The 27,896-nt window shown below is 31.5% G+C and overlaps 4 protein-coding genes and 1 long non-coding RNA gene across 12 annotated transcripts; 4 read left to right on the top strand and 1 right to left on the bottom strand.

Annotated features, from left to right (window-relative positions):
• Positions 1 to 201: 201 nt before the first annotated feature.
• On the top strand, positions 202 to 23,708 carry LOC110636667 (disease resistance protein RPV1). 5 transcript variants are annotated; one of them, XM_058134117.1, is made up of 7 exons: positions 202 to 832; positions 2,476 to 3,577; positions 3,696 to 3,998; positions 4,088 to 4,897; positions 4,989 to 5,512; positions 22,930 to 22,967; positions 23,204 to 23,708. In XM_058134117.1, exons 1-6 carry the CDS (start codon positions 348 to 350, stop codon positions 22,955 to 22,957), a joined length of 3,252 nt encoding a protein of 1,083 aa, XP_057990100.1. In that variant the 5' UTR covers positions 202 to 347; the 3' UTR covers positions 22,958 to 22,967; positions 23,204 to 23,708. The 5 variants fall into 5 exon arrangements, 3 of the variants coding, with proteins under 3 accessions (XP_057990100.1, XP_057990098.1, XP_057990099.1); XM_058134115.1 differs by lacking the exons at positions 22,930 to 22,967; positions 23,204 to 23,708 and adding exons at positions 5,596 to 5,633; positions 5,871 to 6,206; XR_009143224.1 differs by lacking the exons at positions 3,696 to 3,998; positions 4,088 to 4,897; positions 4,989 to 5,512 and adding exons at positions 21,104 to 21,406; positions 21,494 to 22,846.
• On the top strand, positions 6,746 to 11,754 carry LOC110642067 (disease resistance protein RPV1-like). Of its 4 annotated transcripts, none has more exons than XM_058134152.1 (2): positions 6,746 to 7,245; positions 10,209 to 11,754. In XM_058134152.1, the coding sequence occupies exons 1-2, from the start codon at positions 6,767 to 6,769 to the stop codon at positions 10,213 to 10,215; spliced, it is 486 nt and encodes a 161-aa protein (XP_057990135.1). In that variant the 5' UTR covers positions 6,746 to 6,766; the 3' UTR covers positions 10,216 to 11,754. The 4 variants fall into 4 exon arrangements, 2 of the variants coding, with proteins under 2 accessions (XP_057990135.1, XP_057990134.1); XM_058134151.1 differs by having other exon boundaries at positions 6,747 to 7,245; positions 11,205 to 11,754; XR_009143227.1 differs by lacking the exon at positions 6,746 to 7,245 and adding an exon at positions 7,336 to 8,946 and having other exon boundaries at positions 11,205 to 11,754.
• On the top strand, positions 14,984 to 21,137 carry LOC131172665 (disease resistance protein RUN1-like). Its single transcript, XM_058134134.1, has 3 exons — positions 14,984 to 15,653; positions 17,305 to 18,277; positions 20,855 to 21,137. Exons 1-3 carry the CDS (start codon positions 15,130 to 15,132, stop codon positions 21,065 to 21,067), a joined length of 1,710 nt encoding a protein of 569 aa, XP_057990117.1. The 5' UTR covers positions 14,984 to 15,129; the 3' UTR covers positions 21,068 to 21,137.
• On the bottom strand, positions 18,593 to 20,145 carry LOC131172673 (uncharacterized). Its single transcript, XR_009143230.1, has 3 exons — positions 19,826 to 20,145; positions 19,321 to 19,378; positions 18,593 to 18,752 (listed from the first exon to the last, which is right to left on the bottom strand). It is a non-coding gene; the product is annotated as an uncharacterized LOC131172673 (long non-coding RNA).
• Positions 23,709 to 24,584: 876 nt separating the features above from the next.
• Positions 24,585 to 25,692, top strand: LOC131172667 (putative disease resistance protein At4g11170). Its single transcript, XM_058134142.1, has 2 exons — positions 24,585 to 25,209; positions 25,354 to 25,692. Exons 1-2 carry the CDS (start codon positions 24,731 to 24,733, stop codon positions 25,658 to 25,660), a joined length of 786 nt encoding a protein of 261 aa, XP_057990125.1. The 5' UTR covers positions 24,585 to 24,730; the 3' UTR covers positions 25,661 to 25,692.
• Positions 25,693 to 27,896: the final 2,204 nt, after the last annotated feature.

Raw genomic sequence — 27,896 nt, 5'->3', positions numbered from 1 at the left:
ACGTGGCTTTTGATATATTTTAAAAACTAATTTATAATTTATCCTAAAAGTTGACAAAAATGAGCTCTTTTATTTGTGGAATTTCAATCGCATGATGACTTTTGTCTTCCCTCATTCGTTTTCCCCAACAATAATATGTTCCTTCTGGGAAGGTGCTTCCAATCATGCTGTATGCCTATAAATTTTTATTGCGTCAAAGCAGTTTTCCACACGCAAAAAATATACATCTCTGGTATTTGTTTTGTTAATTACCTTGTTCAAACTCAGTTCTCACGGGAAACATTGTTCAAACTCTGCTTGCAAAAAAGCCTTCTACCACGGCTTCTACTTCTTCTACTCCTCCAGACATGGCTTCTACTTCTTCTACTCCTCCAGATCAGTACAAGAAATGGGATGCTTTCATTAGTTTTAGAGGCAAAGATATCCGTAAGGATTTTCTCTCCCATCTCTTGAAAGCTTTGTTTGGAAAACAAATCAAAGCCTTCTTGGATGAAAACCTTGATAAAGGAAAAGAGATATCAAGTTCTCTCTTCGAAACAATTGAAGAATCATACATCTCAGTGGTGATATTCTCTGAAAATTATGCAGAGTCTCCATGGTGCTTAGATGAGCTCGTGAAGATACTTCAATGCAAGAAAACATTAGGACAAATAGTCCTACCAGTTTTTTATCGTGTAGATCCAACTGATGTTCAAGAGCTGAGAGGGAATTTTGGAGAGGCATTCTCTCAGGCTCAGCATGGAGAAGAAGTAAAAAAGGTGGAGGAATGGTGCCATGCTTTGAAAGAAATCAGCAACTTAGCAGGATGGGACTCACAGTCACGGAATATCAAGTAAGTTAATTATTATTTTTTTAACGTTTTTATTTTAATTATTATTATTATTATTATTATTTTAAATTAGAGATAACTTTAGTCCTAATTGGATACATGATGAATGGCTCTATTTCATTGATGTATATCTTAAAAAGAAATGACAACAATATATATACAAATATTTAATTGGATACTATTAGTTTGTTTCTTATATATGTTTTCTTTTTGGAAATAAATCTATTTATTCATATTTTATATTAGCAAGAATAATAATGGCGGTTTTTTCTTTTGTTTTTGGGTGCAAACAAATTGCTAAAAGTTAATCTTAATATATATAATGGTGAATTTGATAATAAATCACTTAATTATTAATTTATAATTATTTTTTTATATATAAATGAAATAGTGAACTCGAGACATCCTCACCTCTTACATTGTTAAAAGTCTAAGAAAATTAACTAGACTACCCTTATTTGGCATATGTTAAAATAATTGATTATGATATTACATCATATTTATCATAGTTTTTAACATATGTGTCCTCAACATATAATATATGAATTTTTTAGAATATTTGTGTTTTACCTTTATATTGAGGGTGTTATTTTAATTCATGTATCATAAATACTTGATTATATGCATAGATACTTTAACCTTTATATATATATATATATATATATAGATGAAAGAAATATCAATATATAATGACAAACTGACTTAAAAAATCTAAATATTTGTATTTATTTTTTTTATCTAAATTTTTTAATTTTAGACAATTAAATCAAACCTTTCAAGACTAAAGAAATTTTATTTGGCAATCAAATTTTATCCCCGAATTGTAACAAGAAAATTACAATTTAGTTTTTGAAATTTGGTAAAGTGAAGTTTAAATTAAGGGAATAAATTGTAAGTTTTACCAAATTTCAAGATGAAATTGGGTAGTTTTGAAAATATAAATTGTAAGGTTTTGTCAAATCTTGGGGATAAAATTGTAATTTATTAAATTTTATTTTGAGTGTTCAATAATTTTTTATTTAAAAAAATTTAATTTAATCATTTAAAATTAATAAGTTTGGATAGAATGAGTAACAAATTCAAATGTTAGATTTTTTTTTTAATTCAATAAGCAATAAATTAAAGAATATGCCATTTGGCTAAATCTTAACGTTTCCTTATTGAACGAGAAAATGAAATACTAATTCCAAAATCAAAAGGAAACAGCATCTTGTGGGCAAATGCATAACATAAATGATGTGATCGCTACACATTGTCGGTTTGTCACATTCTAAGAATAATATGGCAACAATTGGGGCATATAATTAAAAAGAAAAAAATTAATGTTTAGCTAAAGTTAAAAACTCAATGCTTAATTAGATTGCTTGCAAATTGAAATTCTAAGATTAATCTTTAGATATAATACAAAAAATTCTTACATACATCTAAGTACATAACATTCAATAGAAAATCAGTGTATCATTAGTTCAGATAGCACATACCATAATTTTAAATAAATTTCACCATGATCAAATTCAAATATAAACAGTGTTAATATCAAACTTAATATCAGTATCTTATTTTTCTAAATAGAAATATATATATTGCTTGCATGTTATTTACTTAGAAGTCTGACTTACTAACATTTCTTTTTCATATATAATCAGGTCTGAGTCCGAACTAGTTGAGGAAATAGTAAATGTTGCTTTGGAGAAATTAAATGACACCTTTATAGGTGATTATGAGAATGATGATTTAGTTGGAATTGAATCACGTGTGAAGAAAATGGAAGAATTATTATTTTCTGAATCAATAAATGATAAACGAGTTGTAGGAATTTGGGGGATGGGAGGTATTGGAAAGACAACTCTTGCTGAAGAAGTATTTCATCGAATCAAGGCTAAATTTGACAGTCACTGCTTTGTTGCCAATGTTAGAGAAGAAATAATGAAGCAAACATCAAATGCTTTACGAGATAAAATCTTTCTTCAATTGTTAGGAGAGAAAGATGGATATATAGATACACCTCGTTTGGGGGCTTTCATGAGGAGAAGACTTCAAAGTAAAAAAGTACTCATTGTCTTTGATGATGTAGATGATCCAAACGATTTAAAGTTTTTAGGTGGAATTTGTGATTGGTACAATATGGGAAGTAGAATAATTATAACCAGCAGGGATAGGCAAACACTTATAAATGTTTGCCTTGAGAAGTGTATATATGAGGTTAAAAAATTAATTGATCATGAAGCTCTTCGTCTCTTTAGCTTATATGCCTTCAAACAAGATCATCCCAAAGAAAGATATGAGAAGCTATCGGTGATGGCAATAAGATATGCTCAAGGCAATCCGTTGGCTCTTAGAGTTTTTGGCTCTAATATGTATAAAAAGGGTATAGAAGAATGGGAAAGTGAGTTGAAAAAACTGAAAGAAATTCCTGATTTGAACATTCAAAATGTCCTGAGAATAAGTTATGATAAACTAGATCGTCATAAAAAAAACATATTTCTTCATATTGCATGTTTCTTTAAGGGGGAGCCTAGAGGTAATGTTGAGAGAATACTAGATGCTTGTGGTTTATCTGCAAGAAGTACAATAAGTTGTCTAATTGATAAATCTCTCATAACCATTTCATCAAACAATGTTGTTGGTATGCATGACTTGTTGCAACAAATGGGCTTCGAAATTGTTTATGAGGAATCCAAACAACCTGGAGCACGCAGCAGGTTATGGAATTACAATGATATTTGTCGTGTATTGACAACAGATACGGTGAGGACTAAATTAGTGCAGTTTCTTGTTTCATTTTTCTTATATTTGAGTCTTGTAAGAACAGTAGCTCACGTGGAATTATGTGATAAATAATGATCTTTTGTTGTTATTTTATTAGGGGACTCAAAATGTTGAAGGCATATTACTTAACATGTATGAGACGAAGGATAATTTGGTGCTAAGTTCCAGAGCCTTCATGAAGATGTGCAATCTTAGATTCCTCAACTTCTCCAGTGTTTTTAATTCAGGACGAGGACAAGTGCTGCTTCCTAGTGGTTTTGAATTTCTACCAGAAGAGCTAAGATACCTTTACTGGGACAGATACCCTTTGGAATCCTTGCCACCAAATTTTTGCCCAAAAAATCTTGTAGAACTTCACATGCCTTGGAGCAACCTCATACAGCTTTGGAATCGAGATAAGGCAAGATTTATTGTGCTACAAACATAAAATTTAGCTGCATTTTGTGAAGTTAATTAGCAATTGCTAATTTTATTGATATTTCATTACAGGCTCTTGGAAATTTGAAAATTTTAAACCTCAAGCAATGTTTGGAGCTGATCAGGGTTCCAGAGTTGTCTAGTGTCCCAAATCTTGAGGATTTATGCTTGGATGGATGTTCAAGCTTGATTGAGATTCCTAGCAGCATTGGCGAGTTAAAATGTCTGAAAGAACTTAATCTGAGGTATTGCTCAGAACTGCATGGTATTCCCCAAAGCATCTGCAATCTGAAATCTCTTACACACCTTAATATGTCAAATTGTTTGAATGTCACTGATTTGCCAGAGAACATAGGGGATTTAGAATTTCTAGAGTCCCTTTGTATAAGCTACAGTGGAATAAAAGCATTACCATCCTCCATCAATCAATTGAAAAATTTGGCTTCCTTACAGTGTAGTGGCTGCGAAGGTTTGACATTGCCTCCTTTGACAGGTTTGTCTTGTTTACTGAATATGGAATTAGGTTACTGTGGTATATTAGAAATTCCCCAGAGTCTTGTGTGTTTAGTGTCATTGAGATCCTTAGATTTAAGTGAAAGCAATTTTGAGAGTATACCTGCAAGCATTAAACAACTATCTCAGTTGAAAAAACTTTGGTTAAATGATTGCAAGAGACTTAAATTATTACCAGAGCTTCCATGCTTAGAAAGATTGCATGCATCGGGTTGCACATCTTTGGAATCTGCATCAACTTCATTCCTTTTCCCAGAACACGAAGTCGAAGATAGAACTATAACTTTTCTTGAATTTCGTAATTGCATCAATTTGGATAAGGAGAAAGTAATGGAGGATGTATTGGAAACGCATCTGTTGAAACAAGAGGTATGCTTCCTTTTCTCAGGTGTTACAAGGATCATCACGATAAGTTTGGATTTTATTTTTTCATAAAATAATGAATGATTTTCATGTACAGATTGTAAAATTATGTATACCCGGGGATGAAGTGCCTCAAAGGATGAGATATAAGAACCAAAGTGGATCTTCTCTCTCATTCACGCTAGATAAGCCAAACTTGATTGGTGTTTCTTTATGCCTTGTTTTTTATCCCAAAAATCATTATGGTTATCCTGTTAGGTTTACTTGCGAAGCCCAATTCATTGATAAATCTGGACATAACAGTAAAAATTTCAATTTTGATTTCCCTTATTCATGGGCGGTTGATGAGTTAGAATCAAAACATGTGTGTCTTTGGAATGAATTGTTCAACATGGAAGACAGTTTCGTTGAGGCCTCATTTCAGTTCTGCCTTTACAAGTTCTCATCCACACTTCAATGTGTGGGTCCATATACCGAGGGTATAATTAAATGTGGGGTACATCCTATATATGTTCGAGACAATGGTGGTTGCAGAAATAAAAAGAGAAGCAGAAATCAAGAAGATGAGGAAGAAGAACCTTCTCCCCTTAGATTGAAACCAGAACAAAAACCTTACAACAGGTACAGGAATTTCTCATAATTTATTTACTCTTTTTTTAAATATAATTTATTTACTCTTACAAAGTACTTGTAATCTTTTGCAGCACTACCACCACCGCAGAGTCTTATTAGGTGTTTGAAGGTTAGACATTAAACAATATCTTCTGGATTTCATTTATTAATAAAATTTTGCTTATAAGATAAATTGTGCTGAATTATAAATTTTGAATAAACACCACAGTCAATCCATCTAAAAAATCAAAAGCATCCACAATCAAAATGAAAAAAAGTCTTTTATAAAGAGAATAAAACTCTTGCTAGGGGAGAGAATAAATAAGAACTAAAAGACAACATTTCCTGTCTTGGTTCGGTGTTGCAGACAACGATCTACAAGGACCTATAAAGGCCAGTTCGACATTTTTCCTGTCTCCAGTTTCTTGGGCAATCCAGGACTGTGTGTTTTAATTGTACAGCAGTTTTGTTGTGATTAAACACAAACTACCAATCCTATTCTTGAAGAATCCTCAAATAACCCGCTTGTTTTTGGACTCATTCCTGGACTTGCTTTTGATTTATTGTTGGATCTACAACTGGGTTACTCTACAACCGATGTTTCGCATCCTTGGTGAAAAGAACAAGGCTGAATTCAAGGCAAGGAAGGGTTTCTAAATAACTACAGCCGTAACTAATCTGCTGTTAGATCTGTTGAGAAATGCGGGAGTATATTGTTAATATAATTAAAGTAATAAATTTTATTTTATATTTTCCTAAAATTCCCTTCATTCATATTAATTCACTAAAATAATAATTATTTTTATGAATTTTGATGTTATGTTTTTAATATACGTCTTTAATTAAAATTAAATCTTTAAATCTCACAATTTTAAAGATGACTCAATGAATATTATTCGTTTTTTTTCCTTATCAATATTATTAATTTAAAGCTTATATATATTGACAAAGTGATATCTTTCTTTAATTTGCTTCTATTATGTAGCTATTTTAATATCTGCATAGTTTTAAATCTATGACTTTGTACCTTTTTGTAGCTAAATACTTTGTTGACCTGTTCCTGGTATTAGTCATTCCTTCGGTTAATTTTCCTTCACAGAAAGTGCATATGGTGTTTCCAGTTATCTTCATTTTCTTTCTTTGTTTTATTTACATTATTTCTACTCTGTCTCAGAATAGTTTACCGAATTATTAATCTATAGTGTTTTTGCTCTCTTTACCAGCTTCAAATTCAGTTGCACGACCCTTCTTTTATCACTTATCATGGCTTCTACTTCTTCAACCCGTCCCAGCTATGATGTTTTTATTAGCTATAGAGGCAAATATATTCGAGATGGTTTTGTCTCCCATCTCTTTAATGCTTTCCAGCAAAAACAAATCAATGCCTTCTTGGATGAAAACCATTGTAAAGGAGAAGATATCTCACTAGCTCTCTTGGCAACAATTGAAGAATCATATGTCTCAGTAGTGATTTTCTCTCAAAATTATGCCGATTCTTCATGGTGCTTGGATGAGCTTGTGAAGATACTTGGATGCAGGAAAACATTAGGACAAATAGTCCTACCAGTTTTTTACCATGTAGATCCAACTGATGTTCAAGAGCTGACTGGGAATTTTGGGGAGGCATTTACTATTGCTAAGCATGGAGAAGAACTCAAAGGCTGTTTAGACGGGGTGGAACAATGGTGCCATGCTTTGATGGAAATAAGCATTATAAAACAATGGGATTCACGGAATTTCAAGTAATGCACTTAGTATTTTTTAATATTCTTATTTTTGTTATATATATATATTGCTATCAATTTGGATAAAAAAGCATATTAATTGTCTATTACCAAAAGTGAGTCTACCATTAACTTACTAGCATTTGTTCTTCATATGTATCAAGTCTGAATCCAAACTAGTTGCGAAAATAGTTAATGATGTTTGAAAGAAATTAGGTTGCTTCTCTTCAAGTGATTCTCCCATTGACAACTTAGTTGGACTTGAGTCACCTGTAATGAAAGCGGAATCCTTATTAAGTATTGAATCAACGGATAATAAAAGAGTCATAGGAATTTGGGGTATGGTAGGTATTGACAGGACAACTATTACTAATGAAGTATACAGTCAAAAACTCATACAAATTTGATAGTTAATGTTTTGTTGATAATGTCAAAGAGCATATGAGAAAACAAACATCAATTGCTTTATGAGATAAAATCATTGAGCAATTTTTAGGGCAAAAAAATTTACCTATAAACACACCTCAGTTACCTGCTTTCATTAAGAGAAAACATCGTAGTAAAAAGGTCGTCAATGTTGTTGACGATGTGGATGATCCAAACCATTTAAAGCTTTTAGCAAGAGATCATGATTTGTATCATAATAAAAGTAGAATTATTATAACTAGCAGAGAAAGATATTTGCTTAAAAATGTTTGCGATGAGGATTATATATATGGGGTTGAAAAATTAATTTATGATGAAGCTCTTTCTCTTTAGCTTGTATGCTTTCAAACAAAATCATCCCAAGAATCAATTTGACCTGTTCCTGGTGCTAGTCGTTCCTTCAGTTTATTTTCCTTCACAGAAAGTGCATGTAGTGTTTCCAGTTATCTTCATTTTCTTTCTTTGTTTAATTTGCATCATTTCTACTCTGTCTCATAATTGTTTATTGAATTATTAATCTATAGTGTTTTTGCTCTCTTTAGCAATTCTTGAAAGTAATCAAAATGGATGTATGAGAATATGGGAAAAAAAATTTAGAAGTTTTGGGTAGAATATTTAATTTGAAATTGGACCTATAAATGGGATTATAAGTTTTGAGATTGAAAATTTAATTTTTAAAGAGTTCAAGGAGTAAAGTGAAATTTTTTTTAAAATGACTTGCTTGCTGCTTTTTCTTCCGCAAAATAAGGGAACGTGAAAAATAAAAAAAAAGAAAAAAAAGAGGAAAGAAAAGAGGAAGAGTCAAGAATCGGGAAAAAGGTGGGAAAAGGAGGAGATTTGGCCAAGCCATGACCTAGACCTTGAACACCCAACAAATTTTTCGGTGGAATTTCCCTCTTATCATTGTCCATTTTCATCTCTAATAGCATTCCCTCACCCGTTATTGTCCATAACCAATTGATTCACCGCAATCTCCACCTGAAAACACTAAAATTGATGGAGAGAGTTGTGTGGCTGTCATATTTTCCCCTCCAATTTCTAGTGCAGCCCATTCCACTCTCATCACTATATGTACCAATGAAACCTCTCTAGCCATTAGTTCAAGTGAAAGAGAAGAGAGAAGGGAAAAGTGGAGGAGTACGAAGACAGGGAGAGGCAAGAGGAAAATTTCTGCAACAACACTCCACCAAAGATTTGGTTAAATTCTCAACAAAAGGAACCCATCTAAGTCAAGGGAACTGAGGAGGAAATTCCAAAACTCAACTCAGATTGGATGATTTCCTTAACCCAATTGTGAGTTTTCTTCATATTATATATATAAAAAAATCTTTTTATGTATTGTTTAATTTGCGTTTGCTTTTTTCTATTTTGTTGATTAGATTTCAAAAGTAGGATCGTGATGTACAATTTTCAATATTTTTTTTTTCATAGAAAAAAAAAAGGTTATTGTTTGATACTGTGGTAGAGCTTTGGAAAATATCTCTGTAAATAATTGTTCAAAAAGTCTTGTTCTGCTTAATGTTGTTCAGGTTTTGCTAGCAACAAGCACTGCAGAACAAAAAGACTAAATGATAGAAAAAAAAAATTATTGGGAGGACTAGTTTATTGAAATTATGAAAGTATCAAAACTTCAATGCCATCGATTATGGAGTATGCCATATTTCTGCTGTGTTTTTGGCTGGTTTTGTTTGAGTTTATTTTTATTATAATTGCAATTTTTCTCATGCTTAAATACAAGACAAACATTTGCTCTTTGAGGTGTCGTGGCTATTAAACTTTCTTATTAATGTTGCAGCTGGTTGTTAATTTTAACAATGTTTATATTTTATTAAAATACCTTCTTTCCATTGGTTTTGCATGGTCTTTTTCTGATCTATCATAAATAATGCTACTTTAGTAGACTATGGGTGTGCTCTTTTAAGTTAAATCAGTAACTTAAAGAATCTAGAAACCCTAAAATATTTGAATGGATCTACATGATCAAGATATCCCCTGAAATGATCTGTTTTCTTCGTTTCTGTGCATGACATATATTGATGAATGTGAATGAGGCTTAGGCTAATACAAAGTTATTCAAATGCATGCATAAAGTTATAAAGAATTGAACTAGCCTATTGCAGCTCATTTCTATGACCTAAATATCTTGAATTTTGAGCAAGAATAAGACATTTCAAACCAGGTTATACTCTATAGAAGCACATTTCAGTCTTTCTTTTAATCCATTTTGGCAAAGTTTAAAGTAATCCAGGTCTAGTTTTCATGATTGACCTTGGTGATAATAATTAATCAGTAGTTATACAATGAAACTACAGTAAATGTTCTATATGAGCTCATGTAGTGAAATATGAAATCTTGTCTTTGTAATTTGTTATTCCTACATGTATCTTTCCTGGCCCTGCTGTGGTGGTAATGGACTTGATTAATTCTAGTAAATTGCTTCTCTTGCGTTCACATTCTCATAAGTGAGATATATATCTTCTAAAAAAAGAGAGAAAGAGAGAAAAGATAGACGAAGAAGCTAAGAAACTAAATTTATATTTTTCTTTTCTTTTCAGATTTTAGCCATAGGACAATGAGTGGACCATCTCAAGTGACAAGCTACACACACAAGGCCTTTTGTACCTAATGGAAAAATGTGCATGTTTAATTTACTTTTGATATGAGTAATAATCAAGCGCATCATATAGAAAATCTTTGAAATATGCTAATAGGAGTATGCTATTTTCGTTCTACACTTCCTTTTATTTATTTATATATATTTTTTTATATAGTGTTCTAGATTTAATGTTGTATTTCTCACTGGAGACATTTATTTTTCTTGTCTTAAATGATGGACTATAATATGTGAACTATTGGACTTAAGCCTTAAAGCTTGTGATTATGGTGCTTGCTTAAGATTGTATGTAAAAGAAATTTTGATAGGGGGAAATGAAACAATCCTAGTTTAAGTGAGATATCAAAATTTTAGTAGAACTTTAAAGACTTTTAGATGTTATACGGATGTTATATGGATAATTCAATCAAGTGAAGTTATAACACTAAGTTTGTCATATGTACTAAGAGCTAGGTGGGCCTGATCATCCTTCTTAGGAGGTACATAAGTAGCCTTTGGGTGCGGTCAAAGATAGATAAATTTTTCTGCAGTTGGAAACACAATTGAGTTTTGAGTTATTGTTCTTTGGTAATATTATATTATTATTTAAATGATGCGACTTACTGGTATGCTCGTTTATTTATTTTCATGTCTTTTATATGCTTAACGTTTGAGTTGATTGTTTGATTTATTAGAATGACTATATCTATGTTATATTTACTTAGAAATTTTCAGAGGTTACATAAATTATGTACATATGAGGAAATTCTAGCTAAAAGAACCAATACTCTATACTAGCGTACCTTATTACTTTGTCCTAGTATCTTAATATATAAATTGATTTTGTTGATGCCATTTTATTTATTTATTTATTTGTCATTTGAGAAAGAATTTTGTTTATTGAAAGTACTTGTAGTTAGTCAATTGTTTCGAGGAAACTCTGATGGTTTGGTTTCAGATTACATATGTTCTAAATTTGAAGGACTGTTGTGTCACATTACCATCTTCAAACCCAGTTGCAAGACCCTTCTTTTATCACTTATCATGGCTTCTACTTCTTCAACCCGTCCCAGCTATGATGTTTTTATTAGCTATAGAGGCAAAGATATTCGAGATGGTTTTGTCTCTCATCTCTTTAATGCTTTCCAGCAAAAAAAAAATCAATGCCTTCTTGGATGAAAACCTTTGTAAAGGAGAAGAGATCTCACCAGCTCTCTTGGCAGCAATTGCAGAATCATATGTCTCAGTGGTGATAATTATGCCGATTCCTCATGGTGCTTGAATGAGCTTGTGAAGATACTTGAATGCAGAAAAACATTAGGACAAATAGTCTTACCAGTTTTTTACCATGTAGATCCGACCGATGTTCAAGAGCTGACTGGGAATTTTGGGAAGGCATTTACTATTGCTAAGCATGGAGAAGAACTCAAAGGTTGTTTAGACAGGGTGGAACAATGGCGCCAGGCATTGATGGAAATAAGCATTATAACAGAATGGGATTCACGGTATTTCAAGTAATTCACTTAGTATTTTTTAATATTCTTATTTTTGTTATATTTATATATATATATATATATATATATATATATATATATATATATATATATATATAAAAGTAATTCACTTAGTATTTTCTAATATTCTTATTTTTGTTATATATATATATTTTATATTCAATTAATTATTTATATAAATAAATTTAGATAATAGGTACTTAATATATAAAATTTAAATTTAACTTAAATTTATAATAAATATTAATTTTTAAATTTAAATCTATTATTCTATTAAAATTTTATCAAATTAAATATTTATAAATACCTAAGTTTTGCGATTCCCAAATCATTGTGGTTGGTTACACCGAAAGTAGTCAGCTATTTCAGATCGCATGGCTTTCGTGCTTTTACTTTGTTGACCAAATTGTATTGCTAGTCGTCCACTAGCAATCTGTTCCTTCTGGGGGCAAAAACATTGGCTGTTTCCACTCATCTTCTTCATTTAGTAAAATTGAAACTGAAATTTATTAAAAATTTATTAAATTTTTAAATTTTATTATTTATATGCATACTAAAAATAAATAAGGCTAAGTGATAAATATTATAATAAATAATATATATAATTAAATTTAGCTCGTATTAAACCACAATTTGGTGCATAACATTCTATATTTTAAGTATTTATTCACGTAATATTTAAAAAATGTTTTTTAGAAATTATGAAAGTTTATTAGTAAAGAATAATTCTTATAGGATATATTGATATTAGAAAATTATTCAAATTAAAAATTCTATTGTTATTGTATTATAATTACAAGTATTGTTATTTTAATTATAATTAAAAATTTATTGTTATATAATTATAATTTTAAAATTGATTTGTTTTAAAAAAAAATTAGATAATTATTCAAAAAACATATATATACTCAAGCGTGAAATTATAGTTAATTTTTATTTAACATGAAGGAATAATTTTTTTAGTATAAAAAATTAAGGTATAATTGTGATGTAATATATCTTAAAATTTTAGTTCTATTTTTTTTTTTTAAAGTTAAATTTGTATGTAAATAAAATATATTTAAGTGGATATTTTTAAGCATTTTAGACTAGAAGAGATGGATTGTTCTACCTTAGAAAATCAAGAAAAAAATTAAAAATTTTCATTTCATCAATTTATTTTTAAAAAATAGGAAATAAAAAAATACTTAAAAGCTCCTAACTTTTTTATTTTAAAAAAATGCATCTAAGAAAGTAAGTCAAGTCAACTCGTCAATCTTAATATAAAATTACAAAGTTAATTACATACATAATATTTTAATTCTAGTATGTTCCCAAAATTAGTACTTTTTATAGATATATAATTATAATTATTCACTAAATTAAAAAAATAAATAAATAATCTCATACCTTTGTGGAAGTCTAAGTCAATTTTTTTTTAATTTATAATTTTGCCTATACTTTTCTATGGAAGTCACTTATGTGTTTCCTAATCATATCTTTTCATGATAATTTTCTTCCTTCATCGTATATTTTTCATATCGTAATTAATTATTTTTTATATTATTTTTATTTATTTATTAACCTCTAATTAAAATTTAAAATTATAATTATAATTTTTAAAGACTTATCTAGCATTATTGTTGTAACCACTATTGAGAAAATCACTTTTTAAAATATATTAATTAAATAATATTAAAAAAATAATTTAAAATTAAATTTGATAAATTTTAATTATTAAAATTTTAAAATAATAAAATAAATTTTTTAAATTATTTTTTTTAATAATATTTAAAATGTTTCAATTCAATCTAAATAGATGCTAAAGCTAAAACTTTTCACCTCAAATCCAAGTGACCCAATAGTAATTTTAGAATTGAAAATGAGAGGCCTTTTGCCTAGAAAGCACTCAGTTATTTCTCATCACATGACTTTGTACCATTGTGCATTTACTTTGCTGACAATAAATTCTATTGCCACTGTACTAGTCGTCCATTAGTGATTAACATGTTCCTTCGGAGAACAAGAACATGGGCAGCTGTTGCCACTCATCTTCCTCCATTAGTAAAATTGAAACTGAATTTTATTAAAAAAATTTTATAATCAATAATTATTGTGGTTAAAAAAATATTGATTTTTCATTAATTAGGAATTAATTATTGTGTTTCTCTTTTATATTAAAATCAATTATTTTTTTCTATTTAAATTTTTGCATCTCATATTAAATTTTATTAATTATTTTTAAGCATTTTATAGATAAATAAATAATATACATGAATTTAACTATTTTAAAACTACAATTTGGCGTGTTAAAAATATATATATATTTTTTTTTTTTTATTTTAAAATTATGCATTAATTTATATTACAATTTAAAAATATATTTTCTTGACAAACTGGCGCCCAACAAGTTAAGTCCTCAATTGTCTTTAATAGAAAGTTAGCTTCCCAGAAATTATAAAGTATTTTCAAGTATTTATTTTTATATTTCATAAACTGTTGAGGCCATTTTTTATATTTTTTTTCAATAGATATTATATACATAAATAAAATTTTAAATATGGTCAAATAGATGCTTGAGAACAAAAAAGTATACAAGTTTTTCTATTTAAAAAAAATAAATTCAAAATATTATATATATATATAAACATGTTTATAATTTACCCAAAAAGATATTATTGAAAAAATGTTTGTGGAATTTGAATATCACATGATGACTTTGTGGACTAAATTATTTCTTCCCTCATTCCTTTTACGTTCCTTTTGGGAAGCTGCATACAAAAATTTAATTTTTTATATAAAGAAAATATTTTTTTTAGTTTATTCTTTTAATGTTTACGAATAAAAGAAATGGATTGTTGTAACTTAAAAAAATCAGAAAAAAAAAGTAAACGTTCTCATTTCATCACTTTTTTTAAAAATAGAAAAAAAAAAAAAAAAGGAATTATACCTTAAAGCTCTTAAACTTTCCATTAAAAAAATTAACAAAAGTTATTTTAATAAATAAATAACTTTTACTATTTTTAAAATAAATTAAAATCAAAATAAACATGTTTTCCAATATCAAGGAATAATAGATGTGGAAAAGTAGAATAAGGGAGTCAAAATTTTTCCATAATGTCTCTTACTTAAGTGTTTCCGAGTAATTTTAATTTCTTTCTCCAATTACATCGTTGGTTCTCTTTTATATTAAAAAATATTTTTACGTTGTCTCCCCTCATTCGTTTTCCACAGCAATAATATGTTCCTTCTGGGAAAGCGCCTTCAATCATGTTATATGCCTATAAATTTTTATAGCCTCCAAGAGTTTTCCACACCCCCACACGCAAAAAATACACATCTCTGGTATTTAATTGCTTTCGTTAATTACCTTGTTCAAATTCGGTTCTCATGGGAAACATTGTTCGAACTCTGTTTGTACAACAGCCTTCTACCTTGGCTTCTACTTCTTCTACTCCTCCCGATCAGTGCAAGACATGGGATGCTTTCATTAGTTTTAGAGGCAAAGATATCCGTCAGGGTTTTGTCTCCCATCTCCATGATGCATTGCTGCGAAAACAGATCAATGCCTTCTTGGATAAGAACCTTGATAAAGGACAAGAGATCTCAAGTTCTCTCTTGGAAACAATTGAAAAATCATACATCTCAGTAGTGATTTTCTCTGAAAATTATGCAGATTCCCCATGGTGTTTGGATGAGCTTGTGAAGATACTTGAATGCAAGAAAACATCAGGACAAATGGTCCTACCAATTTTTTATCATGTAGATCCAGCTGATGTTCAAGAATTGAGAGGGAAGTTTGGGAAGGCATTTCGTAAACATAAAAAAGATGTAAAAAAGGAGAAGGAATGGCGCCATGCTTTGAAAGAAATCAGCAACTTAGCAGGATGGGACTCACAGTCACGGAATATCGAGTAAGTTAATTATTATTTTTTTAACATTTTCATTTTAATTATTATTATTATTATTACTATTTTAAATTAGAGATAATTTTAGTCCTAATCCGATACATGACAAATGGCTCTATTTCATTGATGTATAATTTAAAAAGAAATGACAACAATATCTATAAAAATATTTAATTAGATACTATTTGTTTGTTTCTTATATATGTTTTCTTTTTGGAAATAAATCTATTTATGGGTCTAATGAAAATATTCTTCTCATTCATATTTTATATTAGCAAGAATAATAATGGCAGTTTTTTCTTTTGTTTTTGGGTGTAGACAAATTGCCAAAAGTTAAGCTAAATATATATAATGGTGAATTTGATAATAAATCACTTAATTATTAATTTAAAATTAAATTTTTTTATATAAATGGAATACTCGAATTCGAGATATTCTCATCTCTTATATTTTTAAAAGTCTAAGAAAATTAATTAGGCTACCCTTATTTAACATATGTTGAGATATTTATCATAGTTTTTCACGTGTCCTCGACATATAATATCTGAATTTTTAAGAATATTTGTGTTTTACCTTTATATTGATGGTGTTATTTTAATTCATATATATATATATATATATATATATATATATATATATATATATATATATATATATATATATATATATATAGATGAAAGAAATATCAATATATAATGACCGGCTGAATTACAAAAATATAAATATTTGTATTTACTGCTTTTTTTATTTAAATTTTTTAATTTTGAACAATTAAATCAAATCTTTCAAAATTAAAGAAATTTTATCCAATGCTCAAATTTTATCTCTGAATTCTAATAGGAGAATTACAATTTAGTTTTTGAAGTTTGGTAAAATAAAATTTAAATTAAGGGATTAAATTGTAAGTTTTACCAAATTTCATGATAAAATTGCTTGTTTTTAAAAATATAAAGACCAAATTATAAAGTTTTGTCAAATTTTAGGGATTACATTATAATTTATTAAATTCTAATTTGAGTGTTGAATAATTTTTTTATTTTAAAAAAATTAATTTAATTACCTAAAATTAAAAAATTTGGATAGAATGAGTAACAAATTCAAATGTTAGATTTTTTTTTTTTTAAATTCAATAAGCAATAAATTAAAGAATATGCCATTTGGCTAAATCTTAACGTTTCCTTATTGAACGAGAAAATGAAATACTAATTCCAAAATCAAAAGGAAACAGCATCTTGTGGGCAAATGCATAACATAAATGATGTGATCGGTACACATTGTCAGTTTGTCACATTCTAAGAATAACATGGCAAATATTGGGGCATAAAAAAAAAATTAATGTTAAGCTAAAATTAAATACTCAATACTTAATTAGATTGCTTGCAAATTGAAATTCTAATATTAATCTTTAGATATAATACAAAAAATTCTTACATACATCTAAGTACATAACATTCAATAGAAAATCAGTATATCATTAGTTTTGGCAGCACATGCCATAATTTTAAATAAATTTCATCATGATCTAATTCAAATATAAACGGTGTTAATATCAAATTTAATATCAGTATCTTATTTTTCTAAATAGAAATATATATTGATTGTATATTATTTACTTAGAAGTATGACTTATTAACATTTCTTCTTTATATGTAATCAGGTCTGAGTCCGAACTAGTTGAGGAAATAGTAAATATTGTTTTGGAGAAATTAAATCACACCTTTAAAGGTGACTATGAGGATAATGATTTAGTTGGAATTGAATTGCGTGTGCAGATAATGGAAGAATTACTATTTTCTGAATCAATAAATGATAAACGAGTTGTAGGAATTTGGGGGATGGGAGGTATTGGAAAGACAACTCTTGCTCAAGAAGTATTTCATCGAATCAAGGCTAAATTTGACAGTCACTGCTTTGTTGCCAATGTTAGAGAAGAAATAATGAAGCAAACATCAAATGCTTTACGAGGTAAAATCTTTCGTCAATTGTTAGGAGAGAAAGATGGATATATAGATACACCTCGTTTGGGGGCTTTCATGAGGAGAAGACTTCAAAGTAAAAAAGTACTCATTGTCTTTGATGATGTAGATGATCCAAACGAGTTAAAGTTTTTAGGTGGAATTTGTGATTGGTGCAATATGGGAAGTAGAATAATTATAACCAGCCGAGATAGGCAAACACTTATAAATGTTTGCTTTGAGGAGCATATATATGAGGTTGAAGAATTAATTGATCATGAAGCTCTCCATCTCTTTAGCTTATATGCCTTCAAACAAGATCATCCCAAAGAAGGATATGAGAAGCTATCGGAGATGGCAATAAGATATGCTAAAGGCAATCCGTTGGCTCTTAGAGTTTTAGGCTCTAATATGTATAGTAAGGGTATAGAAGATTGGGAAAGTGAGTTGAAAAAATTGAAAGAAATTCCTGATTTGAACATTCAAAAAGTCTTGAGAATAAGTTATGATAACCTAGATCGTTATCAAAAAAGTATATTTCTTGATATTGCATGTTTCTTTAAGGGGGAGCCTAGAGGTCGAGTTGAGAGAATACTAGATGCTTGTGGTTTATCTGCAAGAAGTACAATAGGTCGTCTAATTGATAAATCTCTCATAACCATTTCATTAAACAATTGTCACGACCCAACCTATGGGCCGGACCGGCACTAGGACCTGGGCCAGCTTAAAGCCCCCGAGGCCCGTAGTAAGCCTAACTGTTCATTAACCCAACTCTAAGGCCCATTTGGGCCCAATATCAAGAAAACAAACGGACAGAGTCCGGCCATAAAATGGACTTTCCAACGGGGAGTTTTCGACTCACCCGACCTGTAAACACAATATATAGTCAATTGGGGAGCTCAGCTCACCCTCCACATACTCATCAACATAATAATAAATGGGAGCTCAGCTCCCTCATCCAATCCATCAAAACAGACATAGAATATTAAGTTTACAGGTCCAACATGATAATAATATTACAGACCAAATTCAAATAATTACTGCTAACACATGCGGAAATTCTAGGAGTAAATAAAATTACACAAATATTGATAAACAACCTGCGAAGTAGAAAAGCAGGTTAACCCAGAACAAAATATCCTCCTGTGGCCTGTAAAAATTTTTGAATGTATGAGCGTTCGACTCAGAGAGTAAAATATCAATTTTAACCATAATCTCTATAACTATCTAAAACTAATGCACCCTGTAGAGTGAAATGCAACATCCACATCATTTTCACATCATAACATCAAAAAGGTAATTTGGAGCACTCACGCACCCTGTAGCATCAATCATAACATATGGGAGCTGATCCCTATACGCCTCTCTTAAATCCAACTGGTGCCAAGAACTCAAGCCGGACTTTCGCTAATAAACCAAATCGAGGGTCCCAAATAAGAACTCAAGCCGTGACTACCCCTCGAAGGATCGGGTTCCCAGCGAAGAACTCAAGCCGTGACTACCCGTCCTATCCATAGTCCACACCACATCACACGCACGCCAACGCACGCACACTGCTCCAAATTACCACAACAACATCATGGCACTTTAACATTTATCAATGCATCATAAATCGTGCCTAGAGTTTAACTACATAAATATATGCATATAAGTGATGCATGGGCATGCTGAACATATAATAATATCGAAATTACAATTAAAATTAATATTTTACTCACAGACTTGACGACAATCACTGTGGCGGCTGGGTGGAGGAAGAAGGCTGTCCCGGCTCACCTGACAATTTTATTACAATCATTTAATAAATTTGACTCAATACAAATAAAGAAAAAGACCAATACGTCCTAAGTCGTGCCGAAAATCCGGCAGAGTCTCCCCTATACCTAGGACCTACCCAACCTGCAAAAGGGCTAAAAATACACTTCTATACTCACAATCCATACATCCACAACTCAATCATATCACACAGCCCCTCCTGGGCCCATCAAATCAGTCATCCATCACAATATGCAAAATTTCAATTTAGTCCTTATTATTGACCATTTTTGCAAAAACTGCCCAAACAAGCTCTAAAAATTATAAAACTTTGCCCCGCGGTCCTTAGCGACATTACTAAGCTATTGCAAAAAGAATCGTAATTTTCCAAGCTACCATGAATATTTTATGGATTTTTAATCCTATTTAAGCACTAGAAAATTACGTAAAAACAAGGTTCGGGTTTACCTTTGCCGATTCCGACTTCGGGAACGCGCTCGGAACGTCTGACAATGGGGGGCTAGCCAAAACCTCGGTCCAATTCGGAGACTTTTCCGGTAACGGGTCTGTCTGACCGGAATTTTGCAGACCCGGTCAACTGTCGAATTTCCGCGAATCGAGGATACCTACACGAAGCCCATAACACGGGGGTTAGTACATAAATTTTTCAGAATTTTCTAAGCTCATTAAATGCTCGAAAATACACTGCGAAGTTCCGTGGGACCCACCGAAAAACGGTGTCGGAAAAATTCGAAATTTATGTCGTTGCGAAGCTCTCGACGAATGGAGCTTGCTGGTGGCCTCGGTTTTCTAGTGGGATTCACGGTTTTAGAGAAATCTAGCCCAAAAGTCGAAATGGGCTAAAATATTCCCGAGCTAAAATCGGACAAACCGCTCGATGGATTTCGGCGTTCTTGGTGTCTATGGAAAGCTCTCGCCGAGTAGATGATTTTAGACACAAGACCGGTCCAATCGGTGGCCGGCGTGGCGGATCGGCGAGCGTTCGCTCGCGTTTTGAGCCGTTTTGGCGCGGCGCCGCGTCTGGCAAGTGAGGCGGTGGGCTGGTATCGCCAGCGGGGTGGGGAGGAGAGAGAAACGAGAGAGAAAAGGGAGAGGGCCATCGCGCGCGGGAGGGAGGAGAAAAAGAGAAGAAGACCGGTCCGATTCGACCGGTCCGATCCGGTCCAGTTCGATTCGGCCGGTTCGATTCCAAATACAAAATTTTGAATTTTTACTTTGCCTCGGGACCGAAAACGAGGTCCAAAAATTCCGAAAAAATTCCATAAAACTCAGAAAAATACGTAGACTCCAAATATATTTTTAGTTTTGCCACATGGTCTTTAAATTAATTTTTAAAAATCATCAAAGTTTATATTTTCGGAAAATCGAACCCGATTTTTAAAATCCGAAAAATCTCAAAAAAATTCCTAAAATTTAAATAAAATTAAATTACCAAAAATGCTCATAAAATTAAAATTTTTGGGGTGTTACAACAATGTTGTTGGTATGCATGACTTGTTGCAACAAATGGGCAAGGAAATTGCTTATGAGGAATCCAAACAACCTGGAGCAAGCATCAGGTTATGGAATTACAATGATATTTGTCGTGTATTGTCAACAGAAACGGTGAGGACTAAATTAGAGCAGTTTCTTGTTTCATTTTTCTTATATTTGAGTTTTGTAAGAACTGTAGTTCTCATATGGAATTAAGTGACAGATAATAATCTTTTGTTGTTATTTTATTAGGGAACTCAAAATGTTGAAAGCATATTACTTAACATGTTTGAGGTGAAGGACAATTTGGTGCTAAGTTCCACAGCCTTCAAGAAGATGTACGATCTTAGATTCCTCAAATTCTTCAATGTTTCTAATTCCGGACAAGGACAAGTGCTGCTTCCTAGCAGCCTTGAATTTCTACCAGAAGGGCTAAGATATCTTTACTGGGATAGATACCCTTCGAAGTATTTGCCTTTGAAGGGTTGCACAAAATATCTTGTAGAACTCCACATGCCTAATAGCAACCTCATAGAACTTTGGAACGGAGATGAGGCAAGAGTTATTGTGAGTATATAAAATTTAGCCACATTTTGTGAAGTTAATTAGCAACTGCTTATTTTATTGATATTTTCATTACAGGATCTTGGAAATCTGAGACTTTTAGACCTCAGCGACTCTTCTGAGCTGACCAGAGTTCCAGACTTGTCTAGCGTCCCAAATCTTGAGTTTTTACGTTTGTGGGGTTGTTTAAGCTTGATTGAGATTCCTAGCAGCATTGGCAAGTTAAAATGTCTGAAAGAACTTGATCTGAGTTGTTGCTTTAAACTGCATGGTATTCCCCAAAGCATCTGCAATCTGAAATCTCTTACACACCTTAGTATGTCAAATTGTTTGTATGACACTGAATTGCCAGAGAACATAGGAGATTTAGAATTTCTAGAGTCCCTTTGTATAAGTTACAGTGGAATAAAAGCATTACCATCCTCCATCAATCAATTGAAAAATTTGGCTTCCTTAGAGTGTAGTGGCTGCGAAGGTTTGACATTGCCTCCTTTGACAGGTTTGTCCTGTTTAGTGGATATGGAATTACGTTACTGTGGTATATTAGAAATTCCCCAGAGTCTTGGGTCTTTAGTGTCATTGAGATCCTTAGGTTTAAGTGAAAGCAATTTTGAGAGTATACCTGCAAGCATTAAACAACTATCTCAGTTGAAAACACTTTCGTTATGTGGTTGCAAGAGACTTAAATTATTACCAGAGCTTCCATGCTTAGAAGAATTGCAAGCATCGGGTTGCACATCTTTAGAATCTGCATCAACTTCATTCCTTTTCCCAGAGCACGAAGTCGAATATAGAACTAGAACTCGTCTTGACTTTCGTAATTGCATCAATTTGGATAAGGAGAAAGTAATGGAGGATGTATCGGAAACGCATCTGTTGAAATATAAGGTATGATTTTCATGTACAGATTGTACAATTATATATACCCGGGGATGAAGTGCCTCAATGGATGAGATATAAGAACCAGAGTGGATCTTCTCTCTCATTCACGCTAGATAAGCCAAACTTGATTGCTGTTTCTTTATGCCTTGTTTTAAATCCCAAAATTCATTATGTTTATCCTGTTTGGTTTACTTGCCAAGCCCAATTCATTCATAAATCTGGACATAACAGTAAAAATTTCAATTTTGATTTCCCTTATTCACGGGCGGTTGATGAGTTAGAATCAAAACATGTGTGTCTTCGGAATACATTGTTCAACATGAAAGACAGTTTCGTTGAGGCCTCATTTCAGTTCTGCCTTGACAAGCACTCAATCTCACTTCAATCTGAGGGTCTATCTACCGAGGGTATAATTAAATGTGGGGTACATCCTATATATGTTCGAGACAATGGTGGTTGCAGAGATAAAAAGAGAAGCAGAAATCAAGAAGATGAGGAAGAAAAACCTTCTCCCCTTAGATTGAAACAAGACCAAAAACCTTACAACAGGTACAGGAATTTCTCATAATTTATTTACTCTTTTTTTAAATATAATTTATTTACTCTTACAAAGTACTTGTAATCTTTTGCAGCACTACCACCACGGCAGAGTCTTATTAGGTGTTTGAAGGTTAGACATTAAACAATATCTTCTGGATTTCATTTATTAATAAAATTTTGCTTATAAGATAAATTGTGCTGAATTATAAATTTTGAATAAACACCACAGTCAATCCATCTAAAAAATCAAAAGCATCCACAATCAAAATGAAAAAAGTCTTATATAAAGAGAATAAAACTCTTGCTAGGGGAGAGAATAAATAAGAACTAAAAGGCAACATTTCCTGTCTTGGTTCGGTGTTGCAGACAACGATCTACAAGGACCTATAAAGGCCAGTTCGACATTTTTCCTGTCTCCAGTTTCTTGGGCAATCCAGGACTGTGTGTTTCAATTGTACAGCAGTTTTGTTGTGATTAAACACAAACTACAACTGGGTTACTCTACAACAGTTTCAATTGTACAGCAGTTTTGTTTCGCATCCTTGGTGAAAAGAACAAGGCTGAATTCAAGGCAAGGAAGGGTTTCTAACTAACTACAACAGTAACTAATCTGCTGTTAGATCTGTTGAGAAATGCGGGAATCCATCTCTTGCTCTGCTTTAGATCTTTCGAGCACGCACCGTTTTACTTATGCTTCTCCGCACCGTTTCTTCATTTTGCATTGTCAGCTCAGTTCTTATCTTTTAATTACTTCCATTCATTTTCTATACGCTGCATTTCATAATAAATACTTATCAATAGTGTATTCATTTTTCATATGTATTTAAAAGTAAATTTTACTATTTTTTTATATTTATATTTATCTTTATCCCTTTCCTTGTTCTTTGAACTTTTGGCACTTCTGTTTTCTTCTCTCTAAATTATTTATTTAATGGACATTTTGCACATTATTAAATTTTTCTACTCTCGCATATTAAATAAATAAACAAATATAAATAACTCCATTAAATATGAAATTGTTGAAATATATAAGTTGGAATATTCTATGCAGTAAAAAAGTTCAATCAAGAGTAGACAATCGTTGTTTACACTTCAAGGGAAAGTAGCATAAAATGGCTCCATGTGCCGGTAGGAACCTTGTTTGGTGTATTGAGATCCGATTGCAAAAACAAAGGTTGGTGTATTGAGAGACTTGAAGTTCCATGCTTGGTTTTGTGATCGGGTGTGTCGCTTTTCTGTTCTTGTGCATTTCATTAATATCACAAAAAAAAAAATAAATATGCAATTCATGCTCTATCGATCAAAATATACATACCTTTATTTTAACATAATTTAACAATATATTGTTAATATAATTAAAGTAATAAATTTTATTTTATATTTTCCTAAAATTCCCTTCATTCATATTAATTCACTAAAATAATAATTATTTTTATGAATTTTGATATTATGTTTTTAATATACGTCTTTAATTAAAATTAAATCTTTAAATCTCACAATTTTAAAGATGACTCAATGAATATTATTCGTTTTTTTTCCTTATCAATATTATTAATTTAAAGCTTATATATATTGACAAAGTGATATCTTTTTTTAATTTGCTTCTATTATGTAGCTATTTTAATATCTGCATAGTTTTAAATCTATGACTTTGTACCTTTTTGTAGCTAAATACTTTGTTGACCTGTTCCTGGTATTAGTCATTCCTTCAGTTTATTTTCCTTCACAGAAAGTGCATATGGTGTTTCCAGTTATCTTCATTTTCTTTCTTTGTTTAATTTACATCATTTCTACTCTGTCTCATAATAGTTTACCGAATTATTAATCTATAGTGTTTTTGCTCTCTTTACCAGCTTCAAATTCAGTTGCACGACCCTTCTTTTATCACTTATCATGGCTTCTACTTCTTCAACCCGTCCCAGCTATGATGTTTTTATTAGCTATAGAGGCAAATATATTCGAGATGGTTTTGTCTCCCATCTCTTTAATGCTTTCCAGCAAAAACAAATCAATGCCTTCTTGGATGAAAACCATTGTAAAGGAGAAGATATCTCACCAGCTCTCTTGGCAACAATTGAAGAATCATATGTCTCAGTAGTGATTTTCTCTCAAAATTATGTCGATTCTTCATGGTGCTTGGATGAGCTTGTGAAGATACTTGGATGCAGGAAAACATTAGGACAAATAATCCAACCAGTTTTTTACCATGTAGATCCAACTGATGTTCAAGAGCTGACTGGGAATTTTGGGGAGGCATTTACTATTGCTAAGCATGGAGAAGAACTCAAAGGCTGTTTAGACGGGGTGGAACAATGGTGCCATGCTTTGATGGAAATAAGCATTATAACAGAATGGGATTCACGGAATTTCAAGTAATGCACTTAGTATTTTTTAATATTCTTATTTTTGTTATATATATATTGCTATCAATTTGGATAAAAAAGCATATTAATTGTCTATTACTCAAAAGTGAGTCTACCATTAACTTACTAGCATTTGTTCTTCATATGTATCAGGTCTGAATCCAAACTAGTTGTGAAAATAGTTAATGATGTTTGGGAGAAATTAAGTTGCTTCTCTTCAAGTGATTCTCCCATTGACAACTTAGTTGGACTTGAGTCACCTGTAATGAAAGCGGAATCCTTATTAAGTATTGAATCAACGGATAATAAAAGAGTCATAGAAATTTGGGGTATGGTAGGTATTGGCAGAACAACTATTGCTAATGAACTTCATTCCCTTTACCAGAACACGAAGACGAAGATAGAATTGAAAATTTTCTTGACTTTAGTAATTGCATCAATTTTGATAAGGAGAAAGTAATGGAGGATGTATTGGAAACGCATCTGTTGAAACACAAGGTATGCTTTCCTCACTCAGGTGTTACAAGGATCATCATGATAAGTTTGGATTTTATTTTTTCATTAAATAATTTATAATTTTCATGGTACAGATTGTTGAAATATGTATACCTAGGGATGAAGTGCCTCAAACGATGAGATATAAGAACCAGAGTGGATCTTCTCTTTCATTCACACTAGATCGGCCAAACTTGATTGGTGTTTCTTTATGCCTTGTTTTTGACCCCAAAAATCATTATGGTGATGGTGATGTTAGGTTTATTTGCGAAGCCCAATTCATTGATAAATCAGGACACAACAGTAAAAATTCCAAGTTCATTTTCCATTTTTTTGTTCACTTGGCTGATATGTTAAAATCAGAACATGTGTACCTTTGGAATGAATTGTTGGACATGGAAGACAGTTTCGTTGAGGCCTTATTTCAGTTCTGCGTTTACAAGGAGACATCCGATCTACCATACCAACTCACAGAGCTTTTCTCTAGAAGCTCACCCCTGCCAACTAACTAGTTTTGTAGGTAATGTAAGATGAATGTTGAGTATCGGTTTAATGGTTTTAGATGCTCCGATTGGCTAGACGCCACGGTTCTGGAAAGCGAAGGAAGAATGATTTTCAGTAGGAATAAGTGTGTTACAAAAAGACTACATTTCCTGTCATGGTTCGGTGTTTGTAGACAACGATCTACAAGGACCTATAAAGACCAGTTCGACATTTTTCCTATCTCCAGTTTCTTGGGCAATCCAAGACTGTGTGGTTCAATTGTAGAGGACTTTTGTTGTGATCAACCACAAACTAACAGTCCTATTCCTGAAGAATACTCAAATAACCTGCTTGTTTTTGGACTCTTTCCTGGACTCGCTTTTGATTTATTGTTGGAACTACAACTGGGTTACTCTAACCCATCCACAGACTAAAGTTCCTGCAGAAGTTCATTGAGTTCTTTTATGCAAAAGTACACAGAAAATCATCTGTCTCACATTGGTATGCTCCCTCATAATGCTGAATTCCATTTATAACTATGGTAGGTACCACTGAGAGGGACTAGAAAGGATTATTTGATAGTTGAAGATGCTTATCTACCTACATGCTTTTGTATATTTCCATGTACCTGTGTATATCATGTGTGCAGGATTCAAATGTTTATGACTAGGATGAGAAGTTACAGCAAATGCATTTTAACAAATGGATATCACAAAATACACGTCATTTATGTACAAAATTATAGAAAACATATAAAAATCTATTCAATATACTTTGAGAAAAGTACTAAAGAGCAATTGTAGCACAGGGAGGAATACTAAAGAGCAATTCTGATGTCACACAGTCACGGTGATCTTATTATGTGTGAACAGAGCCTGTTATTAGTATGCTATGATGGTGACATCCATTATCTGGGAAAACTTGATTAAAAAAAGAAGATTGAATTAGGAGGATGCAAGGAAAGAGCTCTATCACTTTATCTGTATATTTGATTGATTCATCAGTCACCATCTTGGAAATTTGTAGCCACTACCAGTAAACTAAAATAAAAAAAAAAACGCAAAAGCTTATGAAAATTTATCCGCCTGCCTAAACCATTGTCAATGCAATGTCTCATTCCAGTCAATATATATTGTCTATGCATTAGGCCACCTACTCATGCCTCAGTTTTCAAGCACCATGTAAACTCCTCGTCCCTTGCTTTCAATCAGTTTAATACCAATAACTAGTAATTAACAATATCACAAGCACCACCATTCCTTGCCCCTGGAACAGAATTGTTAGTTGATCAATTGCTCCAAAAACCTAAGCTATTGAAGAAAGGGCGTAATTTATTCCAGTCTCCTGAAAAACCACTTCTCATTTGAATGACAAACATTCAATTCTATGGGATGGGGCTATCCACTTGGCCTAGACAAGCATTTCCCCAAGTTGATTAACACAAGCAACGAAGTATCAATACATGGCTTTGTACCATTTTGCATTTAGTTTGCTGACTATGGATTGTATTGCTACCTTGCAAGTTGTGCATCATCACATGACTTTGTAATTTCCATTCATGTCAACCTCTACAATTTCAATTATTATACTTTTTTTATGATAATTTACTTAATTAGTCCTACATCATTGATACTAAGAATTAACTATTTTTATGAATTTTTTATATGGTCTTTTTAATTTATTCAGATTCAATTAAAATTTAAATTTTAAATCTCACA

The sequence above is a fragment of the Hevea brasiliensis genome, chromosome 14, assembly GCF_030052815.1.
Source record: "Hevea brasiliensis isolate MT/VB/25A 57/8 chromosome 14, ASM3005281v1, whole genome shotgun sequence".
NCBI classification, from domain to species: domain Eukaryota; kingdom Viridiplantae; phylum Streptophyta; class Magnoliopsida; order Malpighiales; family Euphorbiaceae; genus Hevea; species Hevea brasiliensis.
This window is presented reverse-complemented; position numbering and strand designations above follow the sequence as displayed.